At 39.8% G+C, this 21,654-nt stretch overlaps 1 protein-coding gene across 20 annotated transcripts in view; it reads right to left on the minus strand.

The window, feature by feature from the left end:
* The window catches only part of LOC101050982 (MLLT10 histone lysine methyltransferase DOT1L cofactor), a 242,437-nt gene that overhangs the window by 26,629 nt on the left and 194,154 nt on the right, over positions 1-21,654 (minus strand). For all 20 annotated transcript variants that reach the window (XM_074404946.1, XM_074404935.1, XM_074404945.1 and 17 more), the window contains one exon: positions 8,063-8,241. In XM_074404946.1, the coding sequence (XP_074261047.1) occupies positions 8,063-8,241 (179 nt within the window). The remainder of the gene's footprint in view (positions 1-8,062; positions 8,242-21,654) is intronic.

Genomic DNA, 21,654 nt, shown 5'->3' on the forward strand with positions numbered 1-21,654 from the left:
AACTGATAAAAATCACTTCTACTTGCCGGGCGCGGTGGCTCAAGCCTGTAATCCCAGCACTTTGGGAGGCCGAGGCGGGTGGATCACGAGGTCAAGAGATCGAGACCATCCTGGTCAACATGGTGAAACCCCGTCTCTACTAAAAATACAAAACATTAGCTGGGCATGGTGGCGCGTGCCTGTAATCCCAGCTATTCGGGAGGCTGAGGCAGGAGAATTGCCTGAACCCAGGAGGCGGAGGTTGTGGTGAGCCGAGATTGCGCCACTGCACTCCAGCCTGGGTAACAAGAGCAAAACTCCGTCTCAAGAAAAAAAAAAAATCACTTCTACTCAAGATGTTATCTAACATTTACTGTAACACTCCAGTAAAAACTTTTTTTTTTTCTTTTTTTTTAAAGACGGGGTTTCACCATGTTGGTCAGGCTGCTCTTGAACTGCCAACCTCAGGTGATCCGCCCGCCTTGGCTTCCAAAATGCTTGGGTTACAGGCGTGAGCCACCACTTCCGGCAAAACTTCATTAAGAGAAGTATAACTATTTTATAAGGTGGACCGAAAGGCCAGTAGATGAAGAATAATCCGAGTAATTACTGAAGTATATCTAAGTCACTTTTAAACAATATATGTTTCACTGTCTGAGTTTAAGAATATCCTTAGCAAATTTATAATAACTTAATATATCAAACATCTGCAAGTCTCCACCAAGGCAGTATTCAAACTCAAAATAAATAAAAGAAACTTAGTATTTCCTAAGTAGACTGGCATACCATATTAAAATATTAACAAGATAAAAATCTATTTCAGCTTGAAATTTCTCCTGTTTTTAAGAGTTCACCTCTTATATTTCAAATGTCTGCCTATGACCACAGAGATGCCTTTTTTTTTTTTTTTTTTTTTTTTTTAGAGATGGAGTTTCGCTCTTGTTACCTAGGCTGAAGTGCAATGGCTCGATCTCGGCTCACCGCAACCTCCGCCTCCTGGGTTCAGGCAAGTCTCCTGCCTCAGCCTCCTGAGTAGCTGGGATTACAGGCACACGCCACCATGCCCAGCTAATTTTTTGTATTTTTAGTAGAGACGGGGTTTCACCATGTTGACCAGGATGGTCTCAATCTCTTGACTTTGTGATCCACCCGCCTCGGCCTCCCAAAGTGCTGGGATTACAGGCTTGAGACACCGCGCCCGGCCCACAGAGATGCTTTTAAAGAGTTTGCTTATAAAGTAGTAACTGTCAAAATCCTAGAACTTGCCTCATTCTAAAGGAGTCAGTTGCACGGGGGAAAAGGCTAACATCTCCTCAATTATCTGAATGTAAGACTCAAAAGTGGGCACTGTTTTGGGAGATTTACTTCCTACCTAATGTTAATAAGGGCAGGATAATATAGAAGAAAAATTAGGTTTGAAAGACTAATACCTATGAAAACATTTCATCTTTGGAAAGCACTGTATTAGTATCTAGAGATAGATCTGAAATTTCATACTTCAATCACACAAGAACAGGTTATATATAGCAAGCATTTTTTTAAATGCTCCATTAACCTGTCAATAAACATTAAAGTCAAATGATTCAAAAAAGCCCTAAAGTAGCTGCTGCTTCAAGCTTTTCAGCCCTGACACATGACTTAAAAATGTAATCTTCCAAAAATATTGTCAGGCTCACTAAATTGAGCATTTACTTTTTAAAGTTCCTAACTCATATATATTTTCAGGGGAAAAACATTTTATTATCACCATATATACCATAAGCCAAGCTATCTCACTTTGGGCAAATTATCAAATATCTTTGTCCCCAATTTCCATCTGCAAAATGAGGATAACAACAGTATCTACCTCATAGAAATACTGTAAGAATTGAGTTAATATATGCAAAAGGTTTAAAAAATGCTTGACACAAGGTAAGCACTCATATTTTAGCTTGTTACTTTAAAAATTATTTTTACAAGCTATTGTGGTTTCCATTTTTCCATTAACTTCAAGATTAGAAAATACAACTTATCAATTATATTCTGAACTGTGGCTGTATTTCTAAGAATAAAACCTATTTCCCCAAGAAAAATTAGATAGTATAAATGCCTCATTATGCAGTGAAGTTTTAAACTATGTATGTGATAATAACAGCAATGTCACACATAGAATCTAAGGAATTTAATGTTTCTAGATCCAATTTATAATATTTTTTGAATTTGGGAACACAATATATTTGATTAGAAAAGTTTTCAGGAAAAACATAAATGAACACTAGACATGGATTAGGGAACACTGGAAAGTTACACATATTCTCCAGGTCAATTCAAACTTCATATTTACTAAGAACATATTCTGATAGCAGACCTATTTCTGTGTCAGCTACCACCAGTAAGGCTTCAATAATCAGCATGTGATGAGAGATGAAACCAAGTGTGAACAACTTCCAGGTCCCATGAGTAGGCTGACTGTTGAAGCTGTCGGGTTCAATTGCATCATTCCACATTATGCAATGCTCCAAACTGCTCCCTAATTGTTAGGAGCTTAACGTATTCAAAACCATTGTTTAGGTTAATGCCAAAATGCCCCACAATTGAGTTTTCATAAAGTAGTAGGGGGGAACTGAAGTGTAGTTAAACCATCACTGAACACTCATGATCGGACAACAAGACTGTATAGATTAACCAACCATATCTAAGTAAGTTTCTTAATTGGTTAATATGTTATCAATACACCTCTTACCTTTCTGGGAAAAAAATTAAGTCTCTAGGACAAAGGCAGCTATTGAAATATGTTTGGACCTAGAAAAGACCTTAATTCACAGATGAACCTATAATGGCTAAAATTTATTTATTTATGTTAGCATGAAGTTACATGCGTTTTAACAAAAATTATCCATACTAGTTCCAATAAAGGAAGTTTTCCTGTATGATTTCTTTTCTCACTGGTCATCAGGCTGAAATTAATAACCAGTAATTCTAAAGTACTTTATGGTCTGCATTTGAACTTCATAAAGTAACTGTATTGCAAGTAGAACAGGTACTTAAAGCATCACAAAAATTAAAAGACCTGCCCAAGGTTATACTAGTGAATAGTAAAACTCCTGGAACCCAGAACTTTGCTGACTCAAATTTCTACTCTTTTGTGTAATATCACACAAATGGTTTTCCAAGGAGTTACCTCTTAGCATAAGAAGTACATAATTGGGAAATTCATTTTTACAGTAACAATTAGTAATAAGAGAGCAGGCTAAGGAATCACGCTGTCTTACTTCCAAACTTACAGATATGTGACGGTCACTGTAACTGAGGCTTTTCATCATCTGATAACAAGAGATGTTACCAAGGTTATAAAAACTGATTCTGCTCAGAAAGGTAATTTCCTTAAAATTATAAGCCATTATGATATTATTTACATCAGATGAAACTTACATTCTGACTAATTAAATATAAACACAAATATCCCCCCCAAAGTCAGTTGAATCTGCCTGAGAAACTAAACCATTTTCTCAAGTAGAATTAATGTCCTTATTAAGACATCTGAAAAGAAATTGGAGACTACGTCTAACACAACTTCCCTAACATAAACACACACGTACATAATAATATTGGAAAACAAAATATTAAGGTGAAAGTGTCACAGAAATCTGTAAAACTCTAGTCACTAAATAGTATTTTTAAAATACTAAAATATGGCCAGGCATGATGGCTCACGCCTGCAATCCCAGAACTTTGGGAGGCCTAGGCAGGCAGATCAGCTAAGGTCAGGAGTTTGAGACCAGCCTGGCCAACATGGCAAAACTCAGTCTCTACCAAAAATATAAAAATTTGTCAGGCATAATGGTGCACGCCTGTAGTCCCAGGTACTCAGGAGGCTGAGGCAGGAGAATCACTTGAACCTGGTGAGGGCAAGGCTTTACAGTGAGCCGAGACAGTGCCATTGTACTCTAGCCTAGACATCTGAGTGAGATTCCAGGGAAAAACAAAACTAAACAAATAAACAAAAAAAACACCACCACGAAATAACTGCATTTACTAAATATCACATAAATAAACCTTGGAAGTTTATTTTACTTTAAATGATCTTTCAGTCTATATCATTTTGTGCAACAGTAACATGGAATAGGACAAGAAACCATGATTATCACCTGAAGATTATATCTGAAAGCAAAACTCAGCAAGTAGGATGTAACAGAATGCAATTATGTTTCATTGCATTAAGTCTTAAGTTCTTCTGCTAAAGAAATCATCCTTCAAACAAAAACATCTGCATTTTCCCAAAGACAGAACTGCACTGACTGTAGAACAAGAAAAGAGTAGGATTTTAAAGGTGAAATGAAAAATTAATGACACTCCTACAGAAACTAATTTATGCCTGGACTCCTGATCCAACAAGGACAGAACACATCATTAACAGTCACATGGACAGGAGTTTGCTCTTCCCACAATGTTAAGAAACTAGTCTATTACTGATATACTGGTATGTAGTAAAGTAGGCTTCCTATCAATTATTTGTGAAAGAATGATTTCTCTAAAAACAAGTCTATTGAAGGGAAAAAAAAAAAAAGAATATAACACTTAAGAATATCAAATAGAGGTCAGGCATGGTGGCTCACACCTGTAACCAGCACTTTGAGAAGCCAAAGGCGGGCAGATCACCTGAGGTCAGGAGACCAGCCTGACCAACATGGTGAAACCCTATCTCTACCAAAAATACAAAAATTAGCCACGTATGGTGGTGGCCACCTATAATCCAGCTACTCGGGAGGCTGAGGCAGGGGAACTGCTTGAACCCAGGAGGTGGAGGTTGCAGTGAGCCGAGATCACACCACTGCACTCCAGCCTAGGTGACAGAGCAAGACTCTGTCTCCAAAAAAAAAAAAAAAAAAAAGATAAAAATAGGTTTATCTAATAGTTTTTTAATCCTCAAACTTGTGCTATCAGACTTCCCCACCGCCCCCCACAATTTTACAAGTGTCTCTTTTTCCCCCCAATTAAAAGCAAAAGTCAAGTTATTCTAAGTTTTTAACTTCTGCTAGCCCTTCCCAATCTTATCTCCTCCACCACTTTCCAGAGAACAATTCTTAAGACAGTGAGTAAGTCAAAGTAGAGGTCTGTTTACTTAAAATGTGTATCACAAAAAGCAAAAATGACCTCGGGATTTTATCCTGCTGGCACCAATCCAATCACTAAAACCTACTACTTTTGTTAAGGGCATGGGAGAACAAAACATTATTCAAGTTTAATATTTCCATTATCTATCAATAGTATTAAAGTTTTGGCTTGCAATTGTGATGGTTTGCTTAATAATTTTGGTAAGACTTCTAGAATTACACTTTTTTTTGAGACAGAGTCTTGCTCTATTGCCCAGGCTGGAGTGCAGTGGCATGATCCTGGCTCACTGCAACCTCTGCCTCCCTCATTCAATCAATTCTCCTGCCTCAGCCTCCCAAGTAGCTGCCTCCCAAGTAGCTGGAACTACAGTGCGCCACCATGCCCGGCTAATTTTTCAATTTTTTAGTAGAGACAGGGTTTCACCATGTTAGCCAGGCTGGTCTTGAACTCCTGACCTCAGCTGATCCACTTGCCTCATCCTCCCAAAGTGCTGGGATTACAGGCATAAGCCACCTGCCCAGCCTAGAATTACATTTTAAATATTGGAAATTTTTATTCGCCTATTTATCTTACTGTATTGCTTTCAAATCAACTACTTAGAGCAACCCTAAATAAAACATAAGGATGTGACTATCTAACACAATTAATGTATGATTTGAAAACAAACAGGGTCTATATAAGAGTTAAACAGAAATACACTTTGTCATTTTGAAAAAAAGGATTCACTTGCTAAGTGCATCACCAATTTTAAGAGTCCTATCAATTCCACTTAAATATTTCTGTATCCTTTCCTTTGCACACTGCCTAAAAATTTTCACATTTTTCACATTCAACACCATTACTATTGTGTCTCAGGCAGCTAAACTGAAGTAGTTCAGTACTTAGTTCAACTGAGAGGTCAACGTGCCTCAGTTGCCTGGAGACTGATGGTTGTTACAGCAGCACCAGATAAGCCAGGCTAAATAAGCTTCAGCTTGAAGACAGAAAGCATTTACCGCTGAACAGAAAAACAGATGCAGGTACCTCAGTACATAGCATGTAAATCTAACTGGATGATTACATTTGTAAGAGACCCGTCTTTCTGAAACATGGAGAGGGGATAAATAGTAAAGATTTTAACTGAACTGAATCCTGGATTACTTAAAACTATGATGTCTTTGTTCTTCAGTTGAGTCACATGTTAAGCGGAATTTTCCCTCTAGCTATGAATTTCTCTTTACTACCACTTCCCTGATGCCAAACCCCTGGCTCACAACCATGATGAATGAGAAGAAATGAGGATTTTTGCTTAATTCAGCCGGGAACTAACCAGAGAGTAATTAAACAGATTTTTATACAGACAGAAAAGAAAAATGCACATTGAAAATGTTCATGTGAGACTTTGTCCAAGGATATAAAACTATCAACAGCATATGGTTACACTTAATTAAAAGAGATAAAACCATTTTTAAGAACCATTCTTTCATTTATCCTTTCACTCTCTCTAACCCCAAACCCCTGTTATGGCTACCTCATTTTTATAGTAAAATGAACTATAGAAAAACTCTGCTAAAGTAATCAGATTCCTCCAACTCAAATTGAGAGGTTCATCAAACAGTTGACTTTCATCTTCAAAGATGATACTACTAATCATGCCATTGATTTTCTGTGTGGAATTGTCTGAGGTTGATTCTAATACATAATTTTAACAGTAGCTGCTTGTACTGTGCCATTCATACACGCATCAAAAATAACCTAATGTTGTGCTTGCCAGAAAAGTGTATACCCATCCTAATGACCCACGTAATAGAAATTATGCACACATCCATAAAGCTTAAGTTGACAGCAACTTACAAACAACTACTTTAACTAGTTGTTCATTATTGGACATTTGTCCCTGTGACCATTTTCTTGACCCTTAAAAGACTACTAGAGCTGTGGAAAAATGAAAATAAAATTGTAAATAAATTTATAATTTAAATTTATAATCACTTAAATGATTGTCTTTGGGAAAGAGAGTGTAATGGGAAGGGAGGGAGGTTACATCATTCCCCCTGCACTGTTGTATTTACAAAACTTGAGATTACAATTTTCTTATTTGACTCTTTTAAAACATCCTGGCCAGGCATGGTGACTCACACCTGTAATCCTAACACTTTGGGAGGACAAGGTGGGTGGATTACCTGACGAGGTCAGGGGTTGAAGACCAGCCTGGCCAACATAGCAAAACCCTGTTTCTACTAAAAATACAAAAATTAGCCAGGCGTGGTGGTGTGTGCTTGTAATCTCAGCTAGTTGGGAAGTTGAGGTAGGAGAATTGCTTGAACTCAGGAGCTGGAGGTGCAGTGAGCAGAGATCATGCCATTGCATTCCAGCCTGGGCAACAGAGTAAGCCTGTCTCAAAAAAAAAAAATTTTTTTTTTTAATCCTATAGACTAGGTCACCTATCAAACTATAAATCTAAAGTCAGGTGAAAGGGGTACACAAATGGGAAAAACTATATATTCATCACCAATTACAATATTTACAAATACTGTTCTCTCCCACTAGGAGGAAAAATGTGTAGTGCCTGAAGCAATCATTCGGTCTTTAACCTATATTCTCCTACACTGGTTTTTAAAACTTTACAAAGATTTCATATATTATTTGTGTAATTTTTTAAATTATGAATTTCAAAAATCATAAGAGTCTAAAACTGACTCATATTTTGTGGGTCCCACTTTTTAAAAGAAAGAATAAAAGATCCCCTGAAATTATATTTTGCATAATTCAGACAAAATTTAAAATCCAGAAATTAAAAAGATTTAGCTGGTGCCCATACACTCATCCATCCTCTCTCATGAATACCATGTAAAAATACCTATCATTTTCATTAACACATTAATACAAATTCAGATATTTCATAAATTCCTATAGAAGACCCTATTTTATTTGTTTCTCCTCTAATGAAACTCAGTTTAAAAATAAGCAACCCACCTACTACGTGTCGCATCATAGTGTAATGCCTCACCTGAGATGCAGCAACAGCAGGGGCTGCAGATGACACTGCTGAGGGGGAGAGCGCTCCCACTTGTTGCAAATGCCCAGAAGACTGTTGAGGTAAGTGAGAGCTGGAGACAGGAGTACTAGATCCCGAGCCAGATATTACATTTGGAAATGATACTGCTACATCATTGCTGTTATAAATACCTGCAAGAAAACAAATTTTATTTAGATACTTTATAACTTAGCAGTCAAATTTGTCACAAACACACAATATTAATCAGTAAACTTGCATTTCCTCCTGAATCCCTCCCCCAATTATAAATTTTATTGTTGTTTAAAAAATATTGTGCTAGTAAATAAATGAATAAACACTGACTTTTCATAAAGTGGTTGTCGAAAAGAACCTACAGCATTTTTATTTAGGAAAAAAGTCCTCTGTTAAAAGCAGGGACTAGCAGGAAGAGCTTTGTTAAAAAAAAAAAAAAAAAGAGAGTTTTAAGAGCTTCTAAGAGCAAGAAAACATTTCTTAGCAGAGGAATTAGGCACTTAGAGTTGCATAAAAATCACCTAATAGGCCATCCAAAAGGCAAATGGTAAGGCCCTAGAAATCATGAATGAGAACGTCTGAGGTAGGAAGAGACCCTGTTCTAGAAAGGTGACAAGGTAGAGATTAAAGTAGAACAAGCCCAGACTTGAAATTCAGAAACTAATAGAGGAGATGATGACCACTGGTGGGACACAGGTGTGGGAATAAAGAATGTAGGTAGATTCTAGAGACATTCCAGAGATAACACAGACAGGACTTTGTGACTGACTGTATAGGGTGGCTGCAGGAGTGGGAGTGGAGGAAGGATTAAGACACGATGAACTGGGTTGCGAGTTGGCAGCTCCATTCACTCCAGAGAACACAGGAGGTGAAAATCATAGGAGACTTGATGAAAACACTTTGAGAAGCACCATGGAGATATAAAGCCAGAAATAAAGTGGGAAATGGAAGCTATTCACTCTAGAAAAGAGGAAGAAGGGGAGAGGTGGGGGAATGAGAGTAAGTTAAGAGGAAACGAGTTAATTTTTTTTAAATGCTTATTTTTTAAAAATGAAAAATCATGCTCATATTCTGATAACAAATAACTCACAGAGAAGGGGAGGCTTTCAGGATAAAGAAACAGGAATATCTATACACCAGTTGTTCTCAACCAGGTGTGATTTATGCCTGACAAGAGACATTTCACAGTATCTAGAGACATTTTTAGTTATCAAGCCTGGAGGGTGCTATTGGCATCCAATGGGTATAGGCCAGGGATGCTACTAAACATCTAACAATGCATAGGACAGCCTCCACAACTAAGAAATAACTGGTGTGAATAGTGTGAGGCCAAGCAACCTTGCCATAAACCAGAGCTCTTGGGAGGGCAAGAGAAAAGAAGAGCCAAAGACCTAGGTATGGAAACAGGAGGAAAGAATGAATCTAAGTGAATTGCAGTCCCCCAAAAAAACAGAACAAAATACCTTTTTTTAAAAACAATTGTAGCCCTAGAGAACAACAATTAGTAATTTATACCAACAATACAATTTACTTTGGGTTTTTTTGTTTGTTTTTCTTTTCTTTTTTGAGACAGAGTCTCGCTTTGCTGCCAGGCTGGAGCACGGTGGCATGATCTCAGCTCACTGAAACCTCCACCTCTCGGGTTCAAGCAATGCTCCTGCCTCAACCTCCCAAGAAGCTAGGACTACAGACACGCACCACCACGCATAGCTTATTTTTTTGTATTTTTAGTAGCGCTGGGGGGGGGGGGGTTGGTTCTCACTATGTTGACCAGGATGGTCTCAATCTCCTGACCTCGTGATCCACCTGCCTCAGCCTCCCAAAGTGCTGGGATTACAGGCGTGACCCACCACACCTGGCCACAATTTACTTTGTTCTAATGAACATCAACATAACCTGAACAACAAAGGGAGATCCTGTCTCTACAAAAAATAAAAATTAGCCACACATCTGTAGTCCCAGCTACCTTGGAACTGAGATGTGAGGATCACTTGAGCCTGAAAGTTCGACGCTATAGTGAGCCATGCCATGATTGCACCACTGCACTCCAACCTAGGCAACAGAGCAAGATTCTGTCTTTAAAACTAAATAAATAATAATTACTGACTTATAATAAATAAAAGCACCTATAATCTTATTCAAACCAGGAAAACAAAACAATTGAAACATTTTAAAAGGCCTTACAGTATAAATAAGGCTTCTGGATCTTTTAATAAGGTTTCTGGATCTTTTTTATATCTACAATTTCTCCAGAAAAACAATATATTCATTCTGTAAACGTCAGATAATTTATTATTTGCCAGGCATTATTCTAAGCCCTGGAGATAAAAAGCCATTCAAGATAGGTAGTCTCTACCTTCAAAAAGTTGAGTAGAAAAAAGGGCATTACAAACGGTTGTGAAGAGTACTGTAACAGAGACATCCTCAGGGGAATAGGGGCACAGAAAAAGAGGTATCTAAACCAGACCTGGAGTGAGAAAAGTGGTAAGCCGAAAAACTTACTAGAAGAGATGTTGGTTTTCAAGCTAATTTATTTTCTATCTTTTAAAAAAAAATTTTTCCCAAGACAAGAGTCTTACTCTGTAACCTGCCTTAGAGTGCAGTGGTACAATCATAGCTCACTGCAGCCTTGACCTCCTGGGCTAAAGCGAACCTCCTGCCTCAGCCTCCCAAGTAGCTGGGACCAAAGGCAAATGATACCACACCTGGCTGGCATTTTTTTTTTTTTTTTTTTTTTTGTAGAGATGGGATATCACTATGCTGACAGGCTGGTTTCAAATTCTTGAGCTCAAGTGGGTCCTCTCACCTCAGCCTCCCAAAGTGCTGGCATTACATGCATGAGCCACCAACCCCGGCCTCAAGCTAATTTCTTTTTTGAGACGGAGTCTCGCTCTGTTGCCCAGGCTGGAATGCAGTGGCACAATCTTTGCTCACTGTGACCTCTGCCTCCTGGGTTCAAGCGATTCTCCTGCCTCAGCCTCCCCAGAAGCTGGGATTACAAGCATGCGTCATCACACTCAGCTAATTTTTGTATTTTCAGTGGAGACAAGAGTTTCACCACATAGGCCAGGTTGATCTTGAACTCCTGACCTCAGGTGATTCTGCCTGCCTCAGCTTCCCAAAGTGATGGTATTACAGGCGTGAGCCACTGCACCTGGCCTCTCAAGCTAATTTCTAAAGGTGCTGCAGAAAAGAGGTGAAAGACAGTTTGAGGAAGAAACATGCAGCAGAGACAGAGTAAATTCTAAGGACTTGATGACTAATTAGACCTGAAAATTTTATTAGATTAATAGAACTTTGTGACTAATTAGACCTGAAAACAAAAATGAGAGAAGAGTCATCGATGACTCTTAAGCATCAGTAAGTACAAGTGATACCATTCAATTTAACAGGTTCAGCAACTGAAAGCACTGTTTGGTTACTATACACAGTGACTGTGCTAGCATTAAGAACTTAGTGAAGTAAACTTTACTCCCATTTCACAAATGACCAAACAAAAGTTTAAAGGAATAAAGTAACTTGCTTGGTGAGCTAGTAGGTGGTGAAATCAGAATTCAAACTCACAGCTGTCCTATAAATGAAAGCACTTCCTAATACAAGTTAGAAGTTCAGGGTTGGCCGGGCACGGTGGCTCAAGCCTGTAATCCCAGCACTTTGGGAGGCCGAGGCGGGTGGATCACGAGGTCAAGAGATCGAGACCATCCTGGTCAACATGGTGAAACCCCGTCTCTACTAAAAATATGAAAAACTAGCTGGGCATGATAGCACATGCCTGTAATCCCAGCTACTTAGGAGGCTGAGGCAGAAGAACTGCCTGAGCCCAGGACGCGGAGGTTGCGGTGAGCCGAGATTGCGCCATTGCACTCTAGCCTGGGTAACAAGAGCGAAACTCTGTCTCAAAAAAAAAAAAAAAAAAAAAAAAAAGGCTGGGTGCGGTGGCTTAAGCCTGTAATCCCAGCACTTTGGGAGGCCGAGGCGGGTGGATCACAAGGTCGAGAAATCAAGACCATCCTGGTCAACATGGTGAAACTCCGTCTCTACTAAAAATACAAAAAATTAGCTGGGCATGGTGGCACGTGCCTGTAATCCCAGCTACTCAGGAGGCTGAGGCAGGAGAATTGCCTGAACCCAGGAGGCGGAGGTTGCGGTGAGCCGAGATCGTGCCATTGCACTCCAGCCTGGGTAACAAGAGCGAAACTCTGTCTCGGGAAAAAAAAAAAAAAAAAAAAAAAAAGAAGTTCAGGGTCATGGTCTTTGTGGACTCGGAACTCCTATATATAGAACACAATGGTGTAAGCCTAAAACTCAGCAGAAAATTCAGATCTGAAGACAAAAATCTAGGAGTGAGAAGCGTAGTAAGTTACAGTAAGTAAACTTGCAAACTAAAAATAGTATTGGTCTGTACTATGGTTGAAATTTTAACTAGTTGCTCATATTTATTATAAAAATATAGAAATTTCCCATTAAAAACTCAATGTCTAATATCTATCTGCCAACACTGGATATTGTAGTACAAAAGAGCAACAATCTGGCCAGAGTGCTGAACATGGCATAGAGTCTTTAATCCATCAGTGTCTCCATCATCCCTTACCATGTTACACATTTATGTTACCTATGAGGCCCCGTAAGTGTCTGATTTACAACTCTCGATATGAACACAATGGACAAGGCTAAGCAACAAAAATAGGATCACTCAGGGAAAGTCTCAGTATGATCAAGAGAAGAGGACCACAGACAGAACCCTAGAGAACTTTACCAATTAAAGGGTAAACAAACAAAAATAGACAACAAAGGACAAACTTAGAAAACTAAGATAGAGAATCTTATAAACCGCTCTAAGAATTTCAAAGGAATGGCTAGGTGTGGTGGTTCACACCTATAATCCTGGCACTTTGGGAGCCCAAGGTGAGTAGATCCCTTGGATCCCAGGACCAGCCTGGGCAACACAGTGAAATCCCATCTCTACCAAAAATACAAAATTAGCTGGGCGTGGTGCCAAGCATGGTGGTATGTGCCTGTAGTCTCAGCTACTTGGGAGGCTAAGCTCGGAGAACTGCTTGAGACTGAGAGGTTGAGGCTACAGTGAGCCAAGATTGTGCCACTGCACTCCAGCCTCAAATTTAAAAAAGAAAAAGAAACAAGTTTGGCTAAGGACAGGAAAGAAACAGCATGTTAATTAAGTGATTATTTATAAACCTTATATTCCAAATAACACATAGCAGAGGAAAAGATACACATTTTTAAAGGTGGTTATTCCATAGATAATTCAACAAATATTGATTCTTTATTGAACTCAGTGTTTTCAAAGTATCTTTGAAGATAAAATGCTGCAGCTGGATGTGGTGGCTCACACCTGTATTCCCAGCACTGTTGGGTGGGCAAGGTGGGTGCATCACCTGAGGTCAGGAGTTCGAGACCAGCCTGGCCAATATGGCGAAACCCATCTACTAAAAATACAAAACTTAGCCGGGTGTGGTGGTGCATGCCAGTAGTCCCAGCTACTTGGGAGGCTGAGGCAGGAGAATCACTTGAGAGGCGGAGGTTACAGTGAGTCAAGATCACGCCACTGCACTCCAGACTGGGTGACAGATTAAGACTCCGTCTGAAAAAAAAAAAAAAGAAAGAAAGAAAAAAGAAGATAAAATGCTGATTATCTAGTTATTTTGGGGATGAAAAGTATACCACACAGGGAATATCCAACTTCTAAAACAAGAAGACAAAAGTCACCTGGAGGCAGCATGCTGAAATTAAAACAGCACAAGGTTGTGACTTAGATAAAATTGGGTTCAAATGCTGGATCTGTCACCTACATGATCTGAATCAAACTACTTAACCCTTCTGAGCCTCCATATTATTCTTATCTATAAAACAAAGTTAATAGCTACCTTAAAGCCTTTTTGTGAGATTTTGGCCGGGCGTGGTGGCTCACGCCTGTAATCCCAGCACTTTGGGAGGCTGAGACGTGTGGATCACCTGAGGTCAAAAGTTTGAGACCAGCCTGGCCAATATGGTGAAACCCCATCTCTACTAAAAAATAAAAATAAAAATAAATAAAAAGGTAAAGTAAAAAAAATATTAAAAAAAGACTTTTGGTGAGATTTTGAGAGTATCCATATAAAAAGGTCTAGCAATGTCCACCATGGAGTAAGTTTCAATAAATGGTAGCTACAGCCATTGCGGTGTTAATGCTTTCGTTAAAAATGTATCTGTAAGTCAAGAAAGTACACTGTTGTAACCACCAGGTCCTCTAATGTCTCTATTACACTTTGAAAGCTATAATTACCATCACAACATACAGTAAAACATCTTGGAAGAATAAAACTGAGAAGCAAAATCGTAGTGATTAAGGACCTTCAATCTCAAAACTTAAATTGTTTTTATATTACATCAACATATACTTACATACGAAATTACGCAGCTAAATGTGCAATCCAGTAATCACACTTTCAAACAATATCTGGTACTCAGTTTACTGATATAAAAAACAACAGAGAAAAATATTCCTTTCTTATCAAGGCAGGAAAGCTTAAAATTCTAAATCTTTCTTTGAAAATAAAAAGAATTGATTTCCTTCAACTTCCTTGCTCCTCAGGTAGGAATGGTACAACATCCACCTTAAATTCTTCTGTATCTGCTTTCTATTTAACTTCACTCTATTTCCATCTTACATAAGACATAATGCTGTTTTTAACTAAAATCAAGGTGACATTCACTGGATTAAACACAGCTACATGATATAATGCATGAGCTCCAGGAAAATACCCTGAAATTCATCTGTTTGGGATAGGGAATAGAAACAACGGCACAGAATACTACAAAGGGTAGCAATGACATACTGATTCCTTCTTTTCCTTCCTTTTCTTCCCTTCCTTCATCAAACAAATACTCAGGTATGAGGAATCAAGCTAGGAGCTGGGGCAATGTAAGAAGCAAGACAGAGAATATTTTAGCTCACTGGGAATTTATAATTTAAGGAAGAAGGCAAACATTAAAACAAATACGTGAGTATAAATTCCAACAATACAATAATGGAAGAGGAAAAGGTACCACCAGAGTGAAATATTAGGAGCAAGAAAGACCTGTCTAAAGAAATATTTAAGCCAAGGCTTAAGAGTCAGGTAGGTGTTAACTGGACAAAAAAATAAGACAGAAAAACTTGTTCAAAAGACCCTGAAATATTGAAGGAAGAAAAAACAGGTAATATAGCTAAAGCCTAGTGGAGAGACTGGTAAAAGACAAAGTTAAGGGGAGAAGGAACATCTCATAAGGCCTTGTGAGCCACATACAGGTGTTCAGAATTTATGCTAAGATCAGAACGAAGATGCCAAAGGCAGACTGTAAAACTCACATTTTAAAAAGATCATCCCTCTGACTCCTATGTAGCAAAGGGACTAATGGGGATGAATAGAAACATTTTTTTTTTAGGAAGCTATTTCATAAGTTGGATTAAAAAGTATGACCCTCCAGACGAAGACGGTGGTAATACTGAACATGGACAAGGATTTGCAGTGTACCTAAAAGTTACAATCGTCTGAACTTGATGACAAATTAGATTTGGCAGCAGTGTAAAAAAAGTATTATGAATGAATCATGGGTTTATGGCTAGTGATTAAAAGTACTCTTACTGAGGTGGTTAAAATCTGCAACAGGAGGAATGGAAGTTTTCTTAAATGCCAGCCTAGGACCACGTGTTGAGGCTTTCCAACATTTCAAGGATGGGTCCTTTTTTTTTTTTCTTTGAGATGGAGTTTCGCTGTTGTTACCCAGGCTGGAGTGCAATGGCACGATCTCGGCTCACCGCAACCTTCGCCTCCTGGGTTCAGGCAATTCTCCTGCCTCAGCCTCCTGAATAGCTGGGATTACAGGCACGTGCCACCATGCCCAGCTAATTTTTTTGTATTTTTAATAGAGACGGGGTTTCACCATGTTGACCAGGATGGTCTCGATCTCTTGACCTCGTGATCCACCCGCCTCGGCCTCCCAAAGTGCTGGGATTACAGGTGTGAGCCACCGTGCCCGGCCTGAGAAGTCTTAAGACAGGCTGAAAATGCTCGCTACATGTGAGAAGATGGAGACAAATGGTGATGTCAGGAGAAGAATATAGTCTGAGTAGAAGCCAAAATAACACTGTTTAGACTTAAGTTTTTATTAGTTAAGCCAATGCAATTACAAAAGAATGATAAGTAAGACTAAAGTACACCTGTCTGGTGACAGAAATAATAATGGTCACCAACTAGAGTTCCTATTTCCCACTTTCAAACTGCCTAGGAGGTCAAATAAGTACCCATCCAGTGGCTTATTCAGCAAAAAGATCGTGAAGGGGATGGTCTTGAGGAGTATTTAACCAAGTAAGTAATCAAGCCTGCAACTTATCTCTAACCCACATCCTGACAGACTGAATTAATTATTCTTTTCTAGAAGTTAATATGGTGTGAAAATAGTTTAAAATCCAAATCCTGCTCCCTCATGCAAAAAACTTAACCTCACACAACCTCATATACCTCATCTATAAAGTGAAGATGGTACCCATGATTCATAGGGCTAGGGAAAGGATTAGCTTACATATGCAATGCATATACTAATACTGTCCTCAGGCCCCCTGATGGTATGTGCAGGCATCAGTTATGGTAGACAGTATACCGTCTACCACATAGTAAACATTTGACAAACAGTGCCCATTATGATTTCAACAGGATTTAGAGAGGGGTTTCAAGATGGCTGACTAGAGGAATTTTGTACTTGCCTCCTCCACTAAGAACCAAAATAGTAGATAACCACAACGTGAATAGATTATCCAAGAGAAAACACTGGAATTCAACAGAAAACTAACAAGCAATACCTAAAACAAAGAAGGAAAGGGAAGCAAGGCAGCCTGCTTGGCCAGGATCAGATAGGAGCCAAGAGGGGCTCCCTAATGCAGGAAAAGGACAGGTTAGAGACGCTCAGCTATCAAGGTTCCCACATGGACTTCCACAATCCTAGCCATGGGAGAGCCCCTGGATCCCTGCAGGCTCTGAAATGAACACAGGGAGCTACGAGAAGACTGTGCACAGCATAGCCAGAGGGAGGATGCTTGTGCTGTAACCCATACGTGTTTTAAGACCTAAGGAACTACAGCAAGGCACCATCTTACAGTTGCCCTCAACCAACTATGCACTGTCCTGGGGTCCAGCAGGTGCTAGGACTGGGGCCAAGAGATACATCAGCTGCTGCTCCCAGGGTGGAGGCAAGAATGAGCTAAGTGTGGGCTATTGCACACAGGGCTGAGATGGGGGTACCACTGCTAAGGCTCATGCATGAGGGTTCCCTAGCTGCTGGCCTACACTTGCGTCCACTAACATGGCCCTGGGTTCTCCAGTGGCAGGGCAACAGTGTGACCAATGCTGCCCCTACGACCTGAGCATTCTGCTGGTGACTTAGGGATCACCCTGCCCCTGCCTACCATCACTGGTGCCTGCACATACCATCAGGGAGCCTGCGGACAAGCCAAGCAACCCAGCTTTGCCCCACCCATATCCCATGCCAGAGCAGACAAGTCTGGAGTACAGGGGATTGCCCAGCCCAATCCAACATCACATCACCTGAATACTCGTCCTGGGGATCAGAGGTTAAGCCTACTCACCCTGCTGATACTGCCACAGCTGGCATCTATCTGCATGTACCATCTGTGGGCCTGGAGACTGGCCTGCCCGGCTTATTGTAGCCACCACCAATACAAGTGCACTCTTCCTGGGATCCAGAGGGTTGTCCCACCATAGCCACTGTCGACACACACCACAATGGCTGACCACAGACTTAAGAACCCTCCAACCTGCAAAGCCAACTGCTGCCACTACTGGCATCTGAGGAAGTATGGGCCTCTACCTGGAGACACAAGAATCAGCCTACCTGGACCCACTAACATCGTAACCAGCATATGCCACCCTGGGCCCAAGGTTAGGCATGTTTGTTCCACCACTGAGGTACAAAGGCGGGTCTACTTGGCATCCTAATCCCCAGCAAAACTTCACCACTGCCTGTACTAATAATTGCACCCTAAACCACTGAAAAAAGTCAAAGATACCACTGATACTATTTAAGCCAAATAAATCATCCAGAGATTACAAGACTGCACATATCCAAAATCAAAACTACAGTTCCCTACCCAACCAACACCACAGAAAAATCTTCAGGAAAAACTTCTCCCCTAGGAAAGCAAATTCAAAAAGTTGGGAGAAGCTATTATCACATCAGATGCACAGATCTCAACATACACAGGAAACATTAAAAAGCAAAGAAAAAAAAAAAAAGACACTTCCAAAGGGCACACAATAATTCAACAGCAAGAGATACCATTAAAAAGTTTTATAAAATACTGGAAAAAAAAATTCAAAATTTTAATACTAAAGAAGCTGTGTGAGATACAAAATAATTCTGAAAATACAAAGAAATCAGAATGGTTATTAAGGACATAAATAATAAATTAACCAAAGATAGACAGACAGATATGTAGATAGTTTTAAAAAACAAAACAGAGACAGAGAGGTGGGACGTGGTGTCTCACACGTGTAATCCCAGCACTTTGGGAAACCAACGCAGGTGGATCACTTAACTCCAGGAGTGCTAGACCGGCTGGTCAATGTGGCAAAACCTCATCTCTACTAAAAATACAAAAATTAGCCAGGTGTGGTGGTACTATGCCTGTAATCACAGCTACTCAGGAAGCTGAAGCAGGAGAATCACTTGAACCTAGGAGGCAGAGGCTACAGTGAGCTGAGGTCACTTTAGTCTGGGTGACAAAGAAACACTCCATCAAAAAAAAAAAAAGAAAAAAGAAAAAAAATCCATTGAATGAAATCCAAAATGTATTCAGAAGCTTCAACAACAGACTAGATCAAGCAGAAGAAATTCGTAACTTGAAACCAGTCTTTTGAAATAACCCAGTCAAGATAAAGTGAACAAATATTCCAATAATATGGAAAACCAATTCAACAAAATATAGATTAAAGCATCCCAGGTCTAGCAAGAGATATAGAAATTCAGATATAGGAGGCTCTGAGATCCCTAGAAACAATGTAAAAAGGTATTCTCTACAGGACATTTTACTCAAGCTGTCTAAAGACAAAGACAAAAAAATACTCTAAAAAGAGAAAGGCAGCCGGGCGCGGTGGCTCAAGCCTGTAATCCCAGCACTTTGGGAGGCTGAGGCGGGTGGATCACGAGGTCGAGAGATCGAGACCATCCTGGTCAACATGGTGAAACCCCGTCTCTACTAAAAATACAAAAAACTAGCTGGGCATGGTGGCACATGCCTGTAATCCCAGCTACTCAGGAGGCTGAGGCAGGAGAATTGCCTGAACCTGGGAGGCGGAGGTTGCAGTGAGCCAAGATCGTGCCATTGCACTCCAGCCTAGGTAACAAGAGCGAAACTCCGTCTCAAAAAAAAAAAAAAAAAGAGAAAGGCATCCAGTAACCTATAAAGGAACCCCCATCAAACTAACAGATTTCTCAGCAAAAACCTTACAGCCAAGAGACAAGAGGATGATATATTCAAAAGTTCTGAAAGAAAGCTGGGCATGGTGGCTCACGCCTGTAATCCAAGTACTTTGGAGGCCAAGGCGGGTGGATCACCTGAGGTCAGGAGTTCAAGACCAGGCTGACCAACATTGTAAAAAAGAAAGACAGAAAGAAAGACAGAAAGACAGAAAGAAAGACAGACAGACAGAAAGAAAGAAAGAAAGACAGACAGACAGACAGACAGACAGACAGACAGACAGAAAGAACGAAAGGAAGAAAAAGAAAAGAAAGGAAAACGAAAAAGAAAAAAACCTTCCAGCCAAGGATATTATATCCAGCAAAATTATCCTTCATAAATGAAGGAGAAATAAAGTCTTCTCCGGACAAGAAAAAGCTGAGGAAATTCATCACCATTAGACCACCCTACACAAAATGCTCAAGGGAGTTCTAAACCTGGAAGCAAAAGGATGACATTTGCCACCATGAAAACATACGTAAGTACAAAACTCACTAGGCTAAATAAAGCACATACACAAAGGAAGACGAGCAAGGACTCACAGTACCACTACAGAAAACCACAAGGCCATAATGACAAAAAATAAGAAAGAATAAGAGGAAAAGAAAGAATACACAAAAACAACCAGAAAACGATTAACAAAAAGACAAAAATAAAACTTCACATATCAATAATAACCTTAAATATAAATGGATTACAAGATATCAATTGGACAAATGAATTAAAAAACAAGATCCAGAAACTTACTACACACTTCACCAGTAAGAATGCATATAGATGGAAAGTAAAGGTATGAAAAAAGATATTTTAGGCTGGGCATGGTGGCTCATGCCTGTAATCCAAGTACTTTGGAGGCCAAGGTGGGCGGATCACCTGAGGTCGGGAGTTCAAGACCAGCCTGACCAACATGGTGAAACCCTGTCTTAAAAACAAAAAGAAAAAAGATATTTTATGCAAAGGGAAACCAAAGGAAGTAAACAGGAGAAGCTATACTTATATCAGACAAAAGAGGCTTTAAGAGAGAAAAAAAAAAAAAACAACTGTAAAAAAGATAAGGTCATATGGGCCGGGTGTGGTGGATCACCAGGTCAAGAGATCGAGACCATCCTGGTCAACATGGTGAAACCCCGTCTCTACTAAAAGTACAAAAAAATCAGCTGGGCATGGTGACGCATGCCTGTAATCCCAGCTGCTCAGGAGGCTGAGGCAGGAGAATTGCCTGAACCCAGGAGGTGGAGGTTGCGGTGAGCCGAGATGGCGCCATTGAACTCCAGCCTGGGTAACAAGAGCAAAACTCTGTCTCAAAAAAAAAAAAAAAAAAAAGTTAAGGTCATTTTATAATGACAAAGGGATAAATCCAGCAGGAGGATATAACAATTCTAAATATATATACACCAAACACCAGAAAACTCAGATTCAGAAAGCAAGTACTACTAAACCTAGAAAGAGGGATAAACTCTAATACAATAATACTGGGACACTTCTACACCCTACTCTCAACATTAGATAGATCACTGGCACAGAAAATCAAAAAAGAAACACTGGATTCCAACTAGATGTTAGAACAAATGGACCTAATAGACATTTATGAAACATTCTATCCAACAACTACTCTCATCAGCATATGGAACACTCTCCAGGATAGACTACTTGTCAGGCCACAAAACAAATCTTTTAAAATTGAAATCGTATCAAGTATCTTCTTAATTCACAATGAAAATAAGATTAAAAATCAGCACAAAGAACAACTTAGAAACTATACAAATACATGAAAATTAAGTAACATGGCCAGGCTCAGCGCTCACGCTTGTAACCCCAGTACTTTGGGAGGCAAGGCAGGTGGACTGCCTGAGGTCAGGAGTTCGAGACCAAGCTGGCTGACATGGTGAAACTCATTTCTATTAAGAATACAAAAAAATTAGCCAGGCATGGTGGTGCATACCTATAGTCCCAGCTGGGAGGTTGGGACAGGAGAACTGCTTGAATCTGGGAGGTGGAGTTTGCAGTGAGCAAAGATCACACTACTTTACTCCAGCCTGGGTGACAGAGCAACACTCCA

This window comes from Saimiri boliviensis, chromosome 8 (assembly GCF_048565385.1).
Source record: "Saimiri boliviensis isolate mSaiBol1 chromosome 8, mSaiBol1.pri, whole genome shotgun sequence".
Taxonomy (NCBI): domain Eukaryota; kingdom Metazoa; phylum Chordata; class Mammalia; order Primates; family Cebidae; genus Saimiri; species Saimiri boliviensis.